This window comes from Diceros bicornis, chromosome 7, assembly GCF_020826845.1.
Source record: "Diceros bicornis minor isolate mBicDic1 chromosome 7, mDicBic1.mat.cur, whole genome shotgun sequence".
NCBI lineage: Eukaryota > Metazoa > Chordata > Mammalia > Perissodactyla > Rhinocerotidae > Diceros > Diceros bicornis.
The window spans coordinates 79,760,623-79,778,003 of NC_080746.1; the positions used below are offsets into that span (position 1 = coordinate 79,760,623).

The 17,381-nt window shown below is 38.5% G+C and overlaps 2 protein-coding genes across 4 annotated transcripts in view; one reads left to right on the top strand and one right to left on the bottom strand.

The window, feature by feature from the left end:
• The window catches only part of GAS2 (growth arrest specific 2), a 128,661-nt gene extending 124,001 nt beyond the window's left edge, over positions 1-4,660 (top strand). For all 3 annotated transcript variants that reach the window (XM_058544703.1, XM_058544704.1, XM_058544705.1), the window contains one exon: positions 3,478-4,660. In XM_058544703.1, coding sequence (XP_058400686.1) covers positions 3,478-3,696 — 219 coding nt within the window. In that variant the 3' untranslated portion in view covers positions 3,697-4,660. The remainder of the gene's footprint in view (positions 1-3,477) is intronic.
• Positions 4,661-7,847: 3,187 nt separating this feature from the next.
• On the bottom strand, positions 7,848-17,268 carry SVIP (small VCP interacting protein). The gene is made up of 4 exons (XM_058546151.1): positions 17,154-17,268; positions 14,791-14,841; positions 14,150-14,263; positions 7,848-10,276 (listed from the first exon to the last, which is right to left on the bottom strand). Exons 1-4 carry the CDS (start codon positions 17,205-17,207, stop codon positions 10,262-10,264), a joined length of 234 nt encoding a protein of 77 aa, XP_058402134.1. The 5' UTR covers positions 17,208-17,268; the 3' UTR covers positions 7,848-10,261.
• Positions 17,269-17,381: the final 113 nt, after the last annotated feature.

Genomic DNA, 17,381 nt, shown 5'->3' on the forward strand with positions numbered 1-17,381 from the left:
TCATCAAGCCATGCTGTGGCAGGTGTCTCATATATAAAGTAGAGGAAGATGGGCACAGAGGTTAGCCCAGGGCCCATCTTCCTCAGCTAAAAAAGAAGAGGATTGGCAACAGATGTTAGCTCAGGGCTAATCTTCCTTACACACACACAAAATAATAGAAGAAATATAACCTATGAAGAAGGCAGGGAAAGAACAATTAGGTATCAGGAGATCCATCGAGTCGTGTCATAGAAAAGAAAGGTGTTGGGAGTTTCAAGGAAGGAGTGGTCAATACTATCAGAGGCCTTTCTTGAGTGATCAAGAAAGATAAGGGTTAAAGACCATCCATTGGATTTGATCATTCTAGAAGCCATCTGGTTCCCTTTCCCCCATGCAGTCAGTTAAGAGGTAGGCGGCAGAAACAATGTGTACTGTGGGTTGGACAGTGAACAGGAAGTTAGATGGGAAGACATTAAGTGTAAACTTAACTATCAGGAAGCTCAGATGTAAGGAGAAGGTCTGAGAGCAAACGGACTGGGATGGAAGGAGCAGAGTTTGCTTTGTTCAAGAGTGAAAGAGGCATGGTTATATTTACTTCCTGAAGGGTAAGGACCATAATTCAATAAGTTGGAGAGAGAGAAGAGTGATGCGATATTTGCTGTAGCTAGGCTCTTCATGAATGGTAATGGAAATTAGGACATCGGGAGAGGAGTGACCTTAGACAGGAGGACTTCTTTCTATGATGAGAAAGGTGTGGAAAAGGATAGGTATAGATTGAAGTAAATTAGCCAGTGGAAGTACCAAGAGAGAGGAACCCGTGCCTGATGAAGGTGAAGTCATCAGTAGCCTGTTGAGGATGGAGATGGGTGGTGTGTTGGAAAATAATAGAGAGGAATAGGAAATGGAGCTAACCACGATAAAAAGTAAAAATATCAGTTGATTGCCGGTGGCATAATGTCACTAATCTGAAATGGAAAGGGTTCTTCCAGCATACCTCAGAAGCTCTGCCATGGTTTAGAAGGATCCATGGTTTATACACTTGATCCAAGATTGGGGTTTTGTAGGGTAAGCACTGTGGATGGAGGGAGGGAAGAGTTGAGAGTAATTTGGTTTATAACAGGTTGATTTGCTTTTAGGTTAAACAGTAGGGGTTTTGTTTATGCAGTTGGTGGTGGCTGTTAAATTCTTGTCTTGAGAACTGAACATATACTAAGAAAAGGCATGGAATTTAAATCTCTACAATCAGGGCTGTAAACCCTCTGGGCCTGATAACTTCCATGCTTGAAACTGTTGCCCAGTTTGACTACTGGCTTTCTTAGCGAATCATATGTTGCTGACTAGCTACAGGAAGGAGATGCAAGAGGAGGTGGGCAGAAATTTAATTCCTGTGTTATTCACATTCAGTATGACTCCATTTCATATTGGATCCACTGTGCATAGTTCTATGGATTCATTAAAGAGTCTGCAGGCAGGGTTTGTGCATAAGTGATAGTATACTTAAGGCAGAAAAACATTTCTTTCACTGTTTTCCAAAGTTAACTAATTGTTTAAAAGTTGTTCGGAGTGGTGGTTCTTTCGGGTTAAAACAGCCTGCTCACATCAAATGTACTTGGGCACTCTGCCCAGAGGCATTCATACCAAGGATGTTTACAGGCAACTCTTAAACGTAACTTGCAGGGCTAGGAAATGCCAGAACTTCAACAATAGGCAAAGCCGCTCTCTGGAACAATGGGAGAAAGGGTTGAAGTGCTATTTTGACACTGGCCTTTGCAAGTTTTGTCCCAGTAGCTCCCAGTTTGGGAAGCAGGCAGCAGAGGCACACACAGGAACTTGTGGGAGTGGGAACAGGCCAGTAGAATTATAAAAGCCTTGATGGATTTTATTTTATAAGGAGGAACTGTTGTGGGAAAAGCACTAGACTGGGAGTCAGGAAATCTGGGTCCTAGTCTACTCAAATCACATCAAAGATCTGGGCCTCAGTGTCTTCATCTGAAAAAACCACATGGTACCACTGACAGGACCGTGGAGGCAACACAGTTACAAGTTAAATCCTGACTCCTTTTATCTGCTTTATATTTCAGGGGTTCCGGTTTGGATTTTGTTTAATGAGTAGATTCTGATGCTAAAATAACTTTAAAGTCTTTTAGCTAGAAGATGTTTCCCAAGATCCTTTCTATCCAAAATTCTAATGCTCTAAATGAGAATAACCAGTAGAATTACATTTACTCTAATTCTCATGAGTCCAATAGTTTTAATTATTGTTATTGAGCATATTTTTATTACTTTGCACAATATTTGATTTTGAAAATGCTTTGTATCAACCATATGAATCAGGATTTCTTAGCTTGAGTCCATGGATGGATTTCTGGGAGTCTGTGAAACCCATAAACACATATGAAAGACTTGGTGGATTTGGGCATACAGAAAGAGTCTAAAACTTGAACCAGATTTTCAACAACTAAATGAAAGCAGTAAGAGCACAAGTCATCCCCCGCTCGATGGGAGTCAAAAAAGTCCAGATCTCGAGGTGACACAGAGCAAGAGGAATTCAAATAGATTTTATAAGCTCTATAACGAAAATGCCTTCCCAGTCCCCTCACACAACCACATCCCCTCCCAAGATTACATTGCCGGTATGTATTCATACTATTGCGGGCAGGGGAGAGGGTCAGCAAGGTCTTTGGTGGTGGTGCAGTATCCCCCTTAGCTTACGTTTTCTGATATTTGAAAGAAGCCAAGATCAAATTCTTTGGCTCTCCATGCCAATTCTCCACAACTCGGACATATTTTTAGTAGATAGAAAGAAGCATAGTCTTCACTTTTTCAATCTATGGCCTTGTCAACCTGGAGTTCTAGATGGCTCATGGGCCTGAAGGTAAGATTTTTTTAAAAGATGCATTCTGAAGTAATTAGGACGAATAAGCATAAAGGAAAACATACATGTTTTGCCATTGAATAAGATCTTGTCTTGAAGGGCTCAGACAGTGACTAGGGAAGACTTCACTTTTTCTGAGTGCATTTTCAGGTCTATTTTGTACTGAATATTTGTGTGATTATTAACATTATAATCAATAACAGACATTACCATGGAATTTTAAGTCCTGGTTCAGAGGGGAATAACCTGGTGGGAAGAATTGAGCACAAGGTCTGAGGCTGGAAGCAGGACATGGGGGCAGAGATGGGGCTGCAATGGAACATCAGAGCTCAGAGAGAAGCCTCCAGACACGGTGACCCAAGCTGGGGATTGTACGGAGCCCCTGATTCCAGTGGCAGGGCAAGGCTGGGTCCCAGGGACGTGTACCTGTGATCCCCGTGCATGGAAAAAACAAAGCTTCTTTCCTAAGCCGTATGCTAACTCAGACACTGTGCACCAAGTAGAAAAACAATGAGCATGAAAAACAAGACAGACAAAAAACGGTAAACACTAGAACTGAAAGTTGATTTTAGATACTCTAAGAATTCTCAGAATTTAACACTTTTGCTCCTCTTTCATTTCAGATGCTGCACAACAAACACGTCATGGTCCGTGTGGGAGGAGGATGGGAAACATTTGCAGGGTACCTGTTGAAACACGACCCCTGCCGGATGCTGCAGATCTCTCGTGTGGATGGCAAAACATCCCCCATCCAGAGCAAATCTCCAACCCTCAAGGACATGAATCCAGATAATTACCTGGTGGTCTCTGCCAATTATAAGGCTAAGAAGGAGATTAAATGAAACTAGTTGGTCATTACAAGGGGACTCTCATAATGGCCTGCATCCACTTCTCCAGTGTAGTCAGTTTAGTTCACATGCTCTGAAAATTACTTTGGAAAAAGGCTTAACACAGAAAAATGTCATCATGTTGAAAAATGTCCAAAGAGTAGCACTATTTATTTTAATGCTTCTATAGAAAATGACCTATTAAAAGAAATTCTAAACTCAGATTTAAATTAGACAAATTGTAGGCAAATTATTATTTCTCACTATGTGAACACAGTATTTTAGAACACAATATTAGAAATACCATTCAAGCTAGAGATAAAAACTGTTATTAGAGGAAAGTATTTAGGATTTGCAGATAAGTCAACAGAAGGTGCCTGTTTTATGTCTACAGAGTAAAAGCACCCCAGACATTTTAATTGCAGGATTTTTAAGCTAATTTTTAAAAAGTGACAATTAGTATGATAATGTGCTACTAAAAATATCCAACAGCACTATAAATAAGTACAGAGTATTCACAACAGTAATAGTTTCCTGGAAGGGCCACTTTAGAAGTTTACGTTCACTTGGAAGATTGCCTTAAAGTTTATCCCTTATCTACAGCCAAATAGCTGGGGTACTTTTAGATGTTTTCTGTACACCCCTGGGAGAGTCGCTTATGAATTGTTTCACACATTCCTAAGCTTATGGCTGTGTTGAGACTGACAGTGTAATGCACACACATAAGCTGACATACGTTTATATTTTGACAGAGTAAATTGTACAGTCAAATGTTCCCTGACTTCATGTTATTTTAAGGCATTTTCTTATTAAAGTATATCTTTAGTTAATCCTACTTTGCTATGCTGTCTAGTAAGGTAAATTCACTGTAGCTAATGATGTTACAGACTTATATATACCCTTGTATACCTAGGACACGGCTGTTTTGTACCCATAAACAGCAAAACATTGTCCTCCCTGATTCAAGAATTAAAAAGATAAATTTTAAAAAAATTTATCTGTCTCTATTTCAATGTCTTCAAATGGCAACTTCCCCTGGAGTTATGGGAAGAGTCAAATGATGGTTTCCTAGTACTTCTTTTTGGGCTGCTGAGTGCTGGTTGTGTTGTGTTCTCCTTAGTGGGGAGTCTAGATTTTCTCCTAGGTGGTCCGTTCAGTGCTACCTTGAGTATAAAAAGTATAGGCGGAGTTAATTTGTCATTTATTTTTCAACAACAACAAAATCCACCTTTCTTGCCCCAGAATATCAGGGAAGAAGTACCTCAGTTTGTTCTGTGACTGATTTAGTCAACGCATATACAACCTGTTAACTGGGAAGTTTTGAAACAATAGGCATGGTATAATTTGGTGGTGCTGGAAGTGGTGATAATCATTCTGGGAAAAAAAAAATTAAAGTTATGTAGGAAATAAAATCACCTTGGAACAGTGAATAATTGTAATATCTTTTAAAATACAGACATTGAATGATTTATGTTCTAAAATAATATTAACACTGAATTTCTCTGTATAGTAATTGGCAATAATATTTCCATCAAAACTTTCTTCTGTTCTTAAATTTTTACCATAAACATATTTATGTCTTTGATAATTAAAGTTAATTTCATTAATTTAGTTAAAAATAAGTCTAGGTTAACAAAAATAATATTAATCTCTCCATCTATTTTATTAGTTTTCTATTGCTAATGTAACAAATTACCAGACAGTGGCTTAAACCACACAAATTTATTGCGTTAGAGTTCTGTAGGTCAGAAGTTTGAGATGGTCTCACTGGGCTAAAATCAAGTTGTCAGCAGGGCTGGTTCTTTCTGAGGAGTCAAGGAGAGAATCTGTTTCTTTGCCTTTTCTACCTTCTAGAGGCTTGCCTGATTTCCTTGGCTCATGTACCCCTTCCTCTATCTTCAAAGCCAGCAATAGAGTATCTCAATGATGCTTCTTTCTTTACATCTCTTTGTCTGACCACAGGTCAGAAAGGTTCTCTGCTTTTAAGGATCTATGTGATTAGATTGGGTGCACCCAGATAATGCAATATAACCTTCCCATTTTAACGTCATTAACTGAAGCACATCTGCAAAATACCTTTTGCCATGTAATATAACATATTCCCAGGTTCCAGGGATTAGGATGTGAACATCTTTGCAGGAGGGTGGCATTCTTTCTGCCTATACCACATTTATGATGGTCTTTTAAGTGTCACTAAGAACATGGTCACAACTGACATTGGTGTCTAGCTGCTGAGTGGCACTGAAGAGGGATATGGAAAAATGAGATTATATTCAGAAGGAAATGACCAAATGTAGATGGCTTTTACTCATTTACTCCTTAGTAAAAATTACCATGTTCTTTTTTCAAAATTGTTTTGGCTATGACAAATCTTGCATTTCCATATAAATTATAGACTCATTTTGTCAATTTCTCTGAAAAAGCTTGCTGGGATTTTGCATTGAATTTATTGATCAATTTAAGAATGCCATCTTGATAATATTGATTCTTCCAATCCATAAACATGCAATGTCACCCCATTTAGATTTTTTTTATTTATCCACAATATTTTGTAGTTTTTAGTTCAAATCTTTTACTTCTTTTGTTTTTTCCCAACTATTTTATTCTAAGTAATGATACGATGATTGAAATTGTTTTCTTAATTTAATTTTCAGATTGTTCATTACTTGCATATAGAAATAGAATTGACTTCTTCATATATTGATTTGGTATTCTATAACCTTGCTAAAGTCATTAATTCTACAAAATTTTGTGTAGATACTTAATAATTTTCTACATATGAAACATTTGGTATCTTTTTAACCTATTTAAGTATATCTGTTACTTATAACCTGAGTATCTAAGAAACATAGACTGAGAAAAGGGCACCTTAGGAGTTAGGTAGAGTAACCATAACTCCCTTACTTCTGACTTACATGATGAAATAGATTTTAGAGAAATAGCCTAGAGAGAGCCAGGTTGTGTGCAAAACTAATGATAGTCATGCTTCACTTAATGATGGGGATACGTTCTGAAAAACACGTCAGGCAATTTTGTCATTGTGTGAACATTCATAGTGTGTATTTACACAAACCTAGATGGTTTAGCCTACTACACACCTAGGCCATATGGTACTAATCTTATGGGACCACCGTCATATATGTGGTCCGTTGGTGACCAAAGTGTCGTTATGCAGCACATGACTGTAGTTCCATTTGAGGTAAGTTAGAAGTACTTGCAAAAGATGGCTCAAACCTGTTTTTATCAGTAGAGGACATTAACTCAAAACTCAACACAAGTCAAGTATGTTGCTATAAATATAGACAATGCAATTCAGGATATAATTAAACTATCACATCCAGGTCAAGTAATTTATGAATATTCAGTTCTTAGACCATAATGATTGTATTTACAGGCAACATTTGTAAGATAAAGCACACTTGGAAGAGGAAGAGCAGGATAATAAAAAGCCAAGTCATATAAGAGATTTAGTGTTTGAATTGTTGGGATACAAACTTCTCTGTATCAAACCAAAATTTCTTCACAGTCTGCTGTATACACAGTTGCCTTGTGTCAATGGCTTTTGAGAAAAATCAAAGAAAATGGCCACAGTACCACATCTGAATCAACTAAAGCACATACAGTAGTCATGGGAATTGGAGATTCTTACTTGGAGCTGTTAAAGAATACACCTTAAATGTCAACACAGATAGGCATGCAGATCTACCTACCTCTTACTGATCTATTTATGCAGCTATTATTATTCAAATCTAAAACCCACAAAACTTACTTTTTCTTCTAAGGGTGTAGCATAATTCTTATCAGTGAAAATAAACAAGTCGAACTGTTGGTGGAGAAAAGGAAGATTCAAAGCTTATGTCAATTCTGGAGTACCAAGGATGATAGCTAGAACCTTTATTATAGTATTATTTCTCTAAGGAAACAGGAAACTAGTTATATCATTTCTCCTTTAGAGCATAGGAAAAGAAACATGGCTTCCTATACATTCAGGGATTGTATGAACACACCCAACAGCCTTTAGCTCTGTTCTCATTAATCCCAAAGAAATGAAAGTGCAGTGGAGGGCTCCCTAACCACTAACCCAAGTTCTAATTACTTAAGTGAAGATAAAATTTTGTTCAACAGAGATGGCAAAAGCCAATTTTTATATAGAAAAAAATGTATATTTGTATCCCCATAAAGCAATACAGAATTTATAACAAAACCATGTGTAGGAAAACTATTAATTACATTCCAAACACAATCGGTGGAACAATAGTATCACATACAGATGTCTTAAAAAACATGCAGCATGTCAACAAAGGGGCTGTGTAATAATACACAACTTTTTGTTACCAGCCATATTAATAGTTTAATGATTAGAATTAAAAAGCAGCGATTTAAGCATTTTACATCTTAACATATTACATATACACATTTTACTGTTTCAGTTATATTTTAGTAATTTGGTTGGGGGTTTGGGTGACATATTAAGCATTATAATGTTTTCCTATTTAAATTATAAACTATGGAAAATTGGCTCCAAGTTAAGGTTTTCATCAGGAACTGATTCATACTTTATGAGGGAGATGCCTGGATGTGTGTGTACAATTTTTTTTTTTTAGTAGTCACTTACTGGTTTCCTGTCAGGCATCTAGTCTCCCCTTTTCCCTTTCCCTTCCTGACACTGTTCCTAACATCTGAGTATCACCTCACAGCCCATGCAACCCACGTGGTTTGGGAGAAAGCTGACCACACCCATGGAGGCAGGTCATGGTTGGTTGGAGCAGCATATCCTACTGTTCCCAGAAAGCAATACACCAGCCTATCATTCATGGTTCAACAGTAAATAAGCATGGTATCTATCTGGATATAAACTGCTGTTAGAAATAGGGTATTATCCCCTGGATGTAAACCTTTTGTTTACACCAACCCAAGCTGTAATTCTTTAAGATGTGGTACAGTCAAATTGTTCTTTCTATATTAAAAGAGAAGGAAAGATTTGCACAGTTTAAGGATGGTATGCTCTGGTTCTAAATCCAGCTATTAATGATCCTTCTTCCTTTCTGCCTTGGAAAAATTAATCATGTTCATAAAGTAAAAAATTTTATTTTTAAAAAACAATTCAATAATTTCACTATCCTTTATGAACAAAAAAAATACCACTAATCTTCTAAAAGATGAAGAAAATTGAGCCTAAGTATCTGTCTTGCCTAGATATTCAGAGAATAGTTCATAATGGAAAAAAAGTGATTTTTCCAATGAGAAATGAAGAGACCTATTTTATAGTTCAAACTCTTTAAAATTAACATATACAATATACTGCAATATAACACAAGACTTGTGGGAGGGATGAGCAAGGGGATGGCTCAGTTTCCTTTGTGTAAATCAAATGAGCTGGTCTATTTAACTTACAGTCCCTGTTGGCACTCTGTATCTGCAAATTCTAATTTAGGGCTCAGTTTGTGGCTCTGTCATCCAAAAGAGTTAGCAACCAAATTAAAAGATACAGCAATTCTTCTATTTTAGCTTATTATATACTAGAAAGGAAAACTCAAAAAACAAAAATGCTATAAAACACGTTACTAAGGAACAAAAAATCTAAAAAGTTTATGACTGTGCATCATATAGAATTAACTTGTAATATTCTTATGTTTCAAGTAGACCTTTTTATATACAGTACCTACATGTTTCTCTTTCACACATTCCTATTTGCCTTGGCAATTTCACATATGTATAAATCTTAAGACCATTCTTTAATAAATACAAAAAAATAAAAACGCCTATGAAATCTGGACAAATACATTACCACTCGGTATAACCCATCCAGAGTCTGAGCTTAACTCAGTTACCACAAAGATCTTTATGGAGCTGAATGTGACGTTGTACAACAGTACATCACTGCCCTCTGATGGTACCACTTATATGTAATTTTAAATTCAGCAAGCAAAAAAAGCCACTTTATTGCAATGTAAAACACAGTATGTTAATTTTATAAGCTACAGAAGTAAAAAATAAATTAGGAGAAATTCAACATTTCCTACAAATATTCACTACTTAGTAAGTTATAAAAATTTATAGCGTTCCTTCACATAAGCCCTTCAAATGATTTTTCAAGATTTTCCCTGATGATCAGTTTAAAGGCACTAAGTCCATAAGTTTAAGCAAGTCTTTATATATAATGAAAGAAAAAGAGATGTAAGGTTAAGCAGCAAACTATAAATAGCTAGATCATTTCATAAAAGAGGGAAAATACAACTGTAAACTTTAATGTTTGAGATGTATGCAGAATTTTTACATGCACTGCATATATACATATAGTCACTCTTTAGGTCCATGTTTTAACTACGAAAAATGGCAAATCACTCCATACCTGCAGAAGAGCAAATGTAGGAAATAAGTATTTAATGAAAGGTCTGGTTTGAAAATCAAAAGCATTTTGAATATTTCGGTATTGAAAAAGCACTGCACTTAAGGGCACTAAAATTACAAAGTCTGAATCTTCGTTTATTCAAAGAGCAGAAATTGAATTGAGGACGTCCATTTGATTGCAGATGTTAGTTACTGGCAGTAGACTCTTCCACTCATGTTATGTTATGCTTTATGACACTGTCCACTAGAAAAGATAAAAACAGAGAAAAGTAAATTTTACTTAAAGTTATGTAACAATATTCTAGTGAACAAACAGAGAAAGAGAGGAATATGGGCTTTTTTGTTGTTACTGCCATCGAGTGGATTCTGACTCCTAGAGACCCCGTGGACAGCAGAGGGAACCCTGCCTGGTCTTGCACCATGCTCTCACCTTCCAGTGCTATATCAGACAATGCTCCGCTGCTGTTCACAGGGCTTTCATGGCCAATTTTTTCAGGAGTGGGTGGCCAGGTCCTTCTTCCTAGTCTGTCTTAGTCTGGAAGCTCCGCTGAAACCTGTCCACCATGGGTGACCCTGGTAGTATGTGAAATACCAGTGGCATAGCTTTCAGCATCACAGCCACACGCAGCTGCCACAGTGTGACAACCAACAGACGGGTGGTGTGGTTTCCTGACTGGGATGGGAAACAAAGCAGGGCCACAGGGGTGAGATAGCCAAATCTTAACCACTAGACCACCAAGGCTGACTAATACGGGCTGCACAAACATAAAATGATTTTTGTAAGTAGCAGCGACTAGTAAAATTTTACATTACAGTCAAAAGTCTGAAATAAGATATATGATGGCTTAAAAATATAAAGAAGTAATACAAAATATCTGGGCAGACTAACGGGTAGCTAGATCCCAAATATCCAATAATCAGTAAACGAAAAACCACAACACAAAACCAACAATGAAACTACAAAATAAAAATAAAGGCATTCTTGTTTGAGGCAAGGAGCTAAGAAATGGTAGAAAATATTAAACAATGGTGTGCCAAAGTCTTTTCCTCGCTTGACTTGAGAAACTATTCCATCTGCTGTTCTGTTTCATCAAGTCTATTAATTCTGCAATAGTGAGTTCTGAAAGCACCGTGGGACAGGACCAGAGATACTTACCAGCCTATGGAGTAGTGCTTCCCGAGTACATCCAAGGAATATTACTGGGTGTTATATATATATATTTTTACATCTCTATTTAAATATGTTTTGAAAATTAAGGATTAATCCAAGTAAACTTGCTTTTCTTTATTTTAGGACTTCTTAGACACTTGAATAGTGTGCCTTTTTAATCTCCAAGAAAGGGATTCAGTATACAATGTAATATTCAGGATTTCAAAACATTTTTACTATGGCACTCTATTTTCCATAATATATCTCTTAGGACTAGTGTTAAAACAACTAGAGCAGTGATTCTCAGTCTGGTTTGAGATTAGATTACCTTGGGGAGCATAAGAAAGTCCTGACGGCTAAGCCCCACTCAGAGATTCTGACTGCTCGGAGCTGGGACCCCAGGTCCAGCCTGTTTTGACAGCTCCTCGTGAGACCAGCGCACAGCCAGGGTTGAGAGGCACTGCACTAGAGTCTGCCGCTACTCCTCTCCTGGGGTGTCCTGTACTGAAGTTAGTGTGAGTCCTGGTGCCATCAGTACACCGACTTCTTAAAATAAGGCTGCCTTTCCAGAAGACAGTGAGCATCGCCATGCCAATTATCCTGGGAAGAGGCAGAGCTAGTCAGAGATGAATATGGGGAGGGCACGAAGACAGGGAAAGGACGTGTCTTCCTCAGACTAAGCAGTCTGGCTAGGAAGAACCTAGCTATACTTAGGACACTCCAGGCCAGCCTGTAAAGCAGGCCCGACAGCAGGCTTTAAAGGACCCCAGGCCAAGGGGGTTGAAGATTAGAGTTATTCTCTGCCTTGTATTTTCCCTTCCGTTATTCCTGAGCTTCCAAAAATTCATTTTTAACTGCACTGTATGCCCTCAACGAGCCGTGCAGGCGGTCAAGGGGAAAGAAGGCTGCCCCTTGCAGCCGGTGTGTTGGTGGTAGAAGTGACGAGGAATATTCCACAGGAAAGTGACACAGCGGGCCAGAGCAGTGGTGGACGAGAACAAGCCACTCTTCTTGGAAAAACCCTCCTGCCGCTGTCCAGCTTGATGGCTCGAGGGTCATTTTTACTCAGGGAGCCAGAGGGTTCATGAAAAGAACAGCACACACACAAAAAAGTACCAAATTTAACGCTGGAATGTCTTTCATTCTGAGCACTTCTGAGGCGACAAGCATCCATATATGGCCTAATTCATTTCTAATCTGCAGGCTTCAGGGCATGGAAACTTCAGGTTTAATTAAGAAAGCCCCTTTCTTATAGTTTAAAAGCTGATGTTAAATTTGTTAGGTTAGAACATGTGAAATAAGTACCTTCTTAATTCTGCCTACATATAAAGTATCCTTGTCTTATAACATTATATGTCACTCTGATTAAGTCACTCCATACCTCCATTTCTTCTATTATGAAACAGTGGATCTCAGCATCATTTCCAGTCCTATAATTTAATTTTCACAAATTTTTTTGTTTTTGGGAACTCTCTATGAAGTAAACCTGGTGACATAGATCTTTATCTCAACAGAATATTGAAAGTAAGCATCTACACTTCTGATCAATATTTGACCTTGTATCTCCCAAATTCTATTCTACCGTGGGGGTATATAAAAAAACAAAAGCAAAATGGTCACAGCTATTTACCTTAACATTGAAACCAATTATTTCATACATTGTTAAAAGTTAACGATAAAAAAATTTTAATTTCACTTATTAAATGAAATTAGATGAGGTAACATACAATTGTAAAATACACACAGATAAATCTTATCTCTATGTGATATTCCCAAGCCAGAATCACCCTGCTCAGGATGCTCCTAAATGGCCTGCCCTACAAGTTAGGGGTATATATACACATATGTATTTATAGCTATAGTTTTAAGAGCAAAAACCAAACTGAATTGAAAAGACAGTGAATCAGCTAAAAAATGCTCATAAATCATTGACAAATTAAATAAAAATGACTGAAATTCAGGTCATTGTCCTTTTCACAAATATACTTACTTTAGAAATCTATTTCCTTTAAAAATGAACCAAAGAATAAAATCTAAATGAACCAAAGAATAAAATCTTAATGTCTGAACCATTATTTTCCTGAGTTTTAACATGTAAAATAAAACCTTTATAGTCCTGCTAGACTGTAAGATCCCCAAGTTCAAGGACCTTATTTAACTTGTCCATCATTATATGTCCAGTTTCGAGAGCTGTAATTGCTACATTGAGAGATGGATACGCCACACTCACCCGTTCACTCTATTGTCCAAACTAACATTTACATAACTATGATCATGAGCGACAATGGGGAGCTCAAAAGGTTCAAATCAGGGGCCAGCCCCATGGCCTGGTGGTTAAGTTAGGCATGCTCCGCTTTGGCGGCCCGGGTTTGCGGGTTCAGGTGCCAGGTGCGGACCTATACCACCTGTCAACCACGCTGTGGTGGGTGACCCACATACAAAATAGAGGAAGACTGGCACAGATGTTAGCTCATGGTGAATCTTATTCAGCAAAACAAAACCACCTCAAATCACTGAGTGAAAAAATGTAGGTTATAAAAAAAAGAATTTATAGTATAACCCAATTTAATAAGATTGATGTATAAATGGAGATTAGAAATGATGTCTATCAAAATAACACTGAATTTGGGTGATTTTTACTTTCTTCTTTATACTTGTCCATACTTTTTGAGTTTTCTACACACTTAAGATTAGTATTAATTTTATAAGTATGAAGGATTAAGATATAGTGTTAAGATAATCAGGAAAAATCTATTTCATTTTGAGAAAAAGAAAGCAAATCTATTTCAATGAATGTTAGAATGTCCAAATAAATTGATACTTCTTCCAATCTACATTATTCATGCTTTTAAATTAATTCAAAATTTTCTGATAATCCATTTCAAGAGGAAATTATTGAATGGATTGCTTTTACAAGTTTGTAAAAATTCCAGGTAAATTAAACCTTAAGTAAATTTTAATACTTACTCTAAGTCCACCTTCTGGTGGGGGCCCAGATGTAGCCATTTGTCTTTCTATTTCTTCCTTTCTCTTTCTCTTTTTTTCCACAGACTGAACATCCAAAATGCCCCGAGATGCAGCCTTTAAGAAATTTGTTAAGGGGTATAGAAAAACAATGAAAATCAGTATCCAGTGTCCAAAAGGTCTTTTTTTGTTTGTTTTTGCTTTTTAGGTTTTTCTTTGGAGTGAGGAGTTGGTCTATATTTGGTAACAAAGAATTAGACTATTTCTACAACAGCTTAACAAAACATAAAACATATTATCATTTCTTCATTGGGTATTTTGCAACCATCCAAATTTTGCCCCTAAACTTATTTCATATCTGTTAGTATTTTATAAGGCATGGTCATTCTATCCCAAGGAAGAATGCTATTCAAGGGGCATCTTACATTATAGAAGATATCTGTATGGTAATTTTCACACATTGAGTGATATAAATGCATTTTACAAAAACAGAAATCATTTTGAAAAATGATTACCTTTAAACACAAATTTATAGAGTATCAGATACTATTTTCATTAGAGAATACTATTGGGAACAGACAGCTATCGAGAATGAAGTACAAACTTAATTACCTAAGTAAGCAGAATTTTATTTTTACTCTCACCTCCTTCTGTCTTCTCTCTGCAGCCTCTGCAAGCTTTGCTCTTTTCTCTTCCTAAAGAAAATGTGTAAAAAATATGTTTTAAAGTAAAACCAAACATTATCATGGATAATTTATACACCTACACTTATAGGTAATAAACAGTTTACAAAAATATTTAGTACTGGCCCAAAAGGTCCCACTAAGACTGCCACTATTTACAATATTTATAAAACACTCAACTTTCTGAATTTCATTCTTCCAATCAATCAATATACCTTCAAATAAGCACATGCTAAAACATATTTATAGATATATTTCATCTATATTACAGATATGTCATGTTACATATTATATATGCATATATATTACATATATATTTATAAAGGTTGGCTTATAAAATAACCTATTTGCTTTTTTTTTTAAAAAGTGCTTACAAGCTAGTCAAGGCAATAATAAAACAAATGACATTTGATAATACAAGGAGGGAAATATATGGTTTGGTACTGCCAATTAAAAAGAAGTTTGAAGTAGGCTGGCGTTTTTAGGAAAAGTTCATGAATGAACTGGGTGAATCTCTCACTGTGTAGGATAGGAAGGACTGGAGGAAATTTGAGAGGTACTGTTCCATGTTGGGAAACGGTGAATATTCTTTTTCTATATCATGTATTACTTAATTATAAAATCTTTAAATATGTAAGACAGGAAGTAGCATTCTCTTGGGAGCTGTGTTAATAGTTCCCTTGTTTTCCATACCCCAATACATACACTCATTCATTCATCGGACAAATATTTATGGAGCACCTATCATGCCTCAGGAACTTTTCTAGGTGCTAAGGATACAGCAGTGAAAAAACACAGATAAATGTTTCCACCCAAATGGAACTTAAATTCTCATGAGGGCACACAAATATAATCAAGTAAATACGTGTCTGTCAGATAGCAGTAAATGCTTTGGGGAAATATAAAGAAGAGTATGGTAGACAAGAAACTGAAGGATGGGTGGGTGGTTACAGTGGGGGATCTATTTTATTCAGGTGGTCAAGAAAAGCCTCAAGGATAAAGAGCCATTCAAGCAGCGAGCCATGTGGTTATCTGTGGGGATGGGGGAGGGCTTAACGAATGCTGACAGATGGGATTTTACCAACAGCCAAATAAACAAGATTAACATTTAAAAGCAACAGTAGCAAGAAAGACAAGGTGAACTTTCCCTTATCAACTTCCAGGTCATTTTTAGTACCTATAATCAAATGGCTGAAGCCTATAATCAAATGGCTGTAATGTACTTCCCTGAATAACTCATTTCTTTCAACCAACTTTTAGCTAGATATGAGAGAAAAGAGAAATTTATGTTTTCTGTTATCAAATCCCTGTAAGGACTATTAATGTAAAGATACTGTTAAAAACAGAAAGCTACGAAAAGTATAAATCTGTTGCACCACAAACGCCTAGTTAAATGTGAATTTCAGATAACGAATAACGTCTAGTACAAGTATGTCCCAAATATTGCATGAGACAAGTCTATTTTTAAAATGTATTCCTTGTTTATCTGAAAATTCAAATTTAACCGGGCGCCCTGTATTTTTGTTTGCTAAATATGGCAACGTTACAAACTGTACTATATAAAATATTCTTTTTTTAAAAAAAAGGAAGGACTGGATCTAGCCCTGATGGCCTAGTGGTTCAACTTGAGTGCTCTCATCCCTTGGGTGGCCCAGGTCCGTTTCCGGCGGCGGAACCACACCACCAGTTGCCATGCTGTTGCCAGGGCGCTCACAAAACTGGAAGGACTGACAACTGGGATATACAGCCATGCCCCGGGGCTGGGGGTGCGGGGGTGGGGACGAAGACTGGCAACAGAGGTTAGCTCAGGGCGAATCTTTCCCGGCAAATAAAAAAAAAAGGATTTAGAGGAAAGAGGTAAACCCTAAAGGGAAATCGTTGATTAATACAATATCCCCGGAAGCGCAGGGGCATGAGACCTCACGGAGGAGCACCTTCTTGAAACAGCTGGTAGAGACACAGGAGAACGCACATCTCCGCGAGGAGAGGCGCTCGGCGCCGCAGAAGCAGGCTTCTCCCTCGCGCGCTCCCTCCGCGCCCGGCGCCGCGGCCGCTCAGCGAGCGCGGGACCGCGCCGCCTGGGGACAATTTTGCGTAACGCCAGACGGGAGACCGGCACGGGGGCGGCGGCCCAGGTCCCGCTGGCGGACCCCAAGGTCCCTCGGGGCGCGTCCACACGTCCTCGCCACCAAGGTCCCCCCCCGGCGGGCTCCCCGGCCCGCGCCGCCACGGCCAACCGCCCGGCCCGGCGCGGCAGCTCGGGCCTCCGCGCGCGCCCCGGGAACAGGTGCGCGGGCGGCGACGCGGGGCGCGGCCCTACTCACCAGGTCCGGCGAGGGAGGCGCGGACTCCCCGGGACAGGGGAAGCACAGCCCCATGGGGACAGCGGCTGGCGGCCCTCGCCCGGCCGCCCCACTCCAGGCGGCGCGCGCTGCGCTGTCAGACCCGCGGCCCGTCTGCCGCGCGCGCCCCGCCCCCAGCCGGCCGGCGGCCCCGCCCCCGCCCCCGCCCCCGCCCCCGCCCCCGCAGCTCGGCTCCGCCCCCACCGCCCG

Excerpts from the sequence above, each read along its gene's own strand:
- SVIP (XM_058546151.1), bottom strand. The coding sequence starts at position 17,207 with ATGGGGCTGTGCTTCCCCTGTCCCGGGGAGTCCGCGCCTCCCTCGCCG. Across the intron at positions 14,842-17,153 it reads CGCCTCCCTCGCCGGACCTG|GAAGAGAAAAGAGCAAAGCT; the intron begins GTGAGTAGGGCC and ends CATTTTCTTTAG. Across the intron at positions 14,264-14,790 it reads CAGAGAGAAGACAGAAGGAG|GCTGCATCTCGGGGCATTTT; the intron begins GTGAGAGTAAAA and ends AATTTCTTAAAG.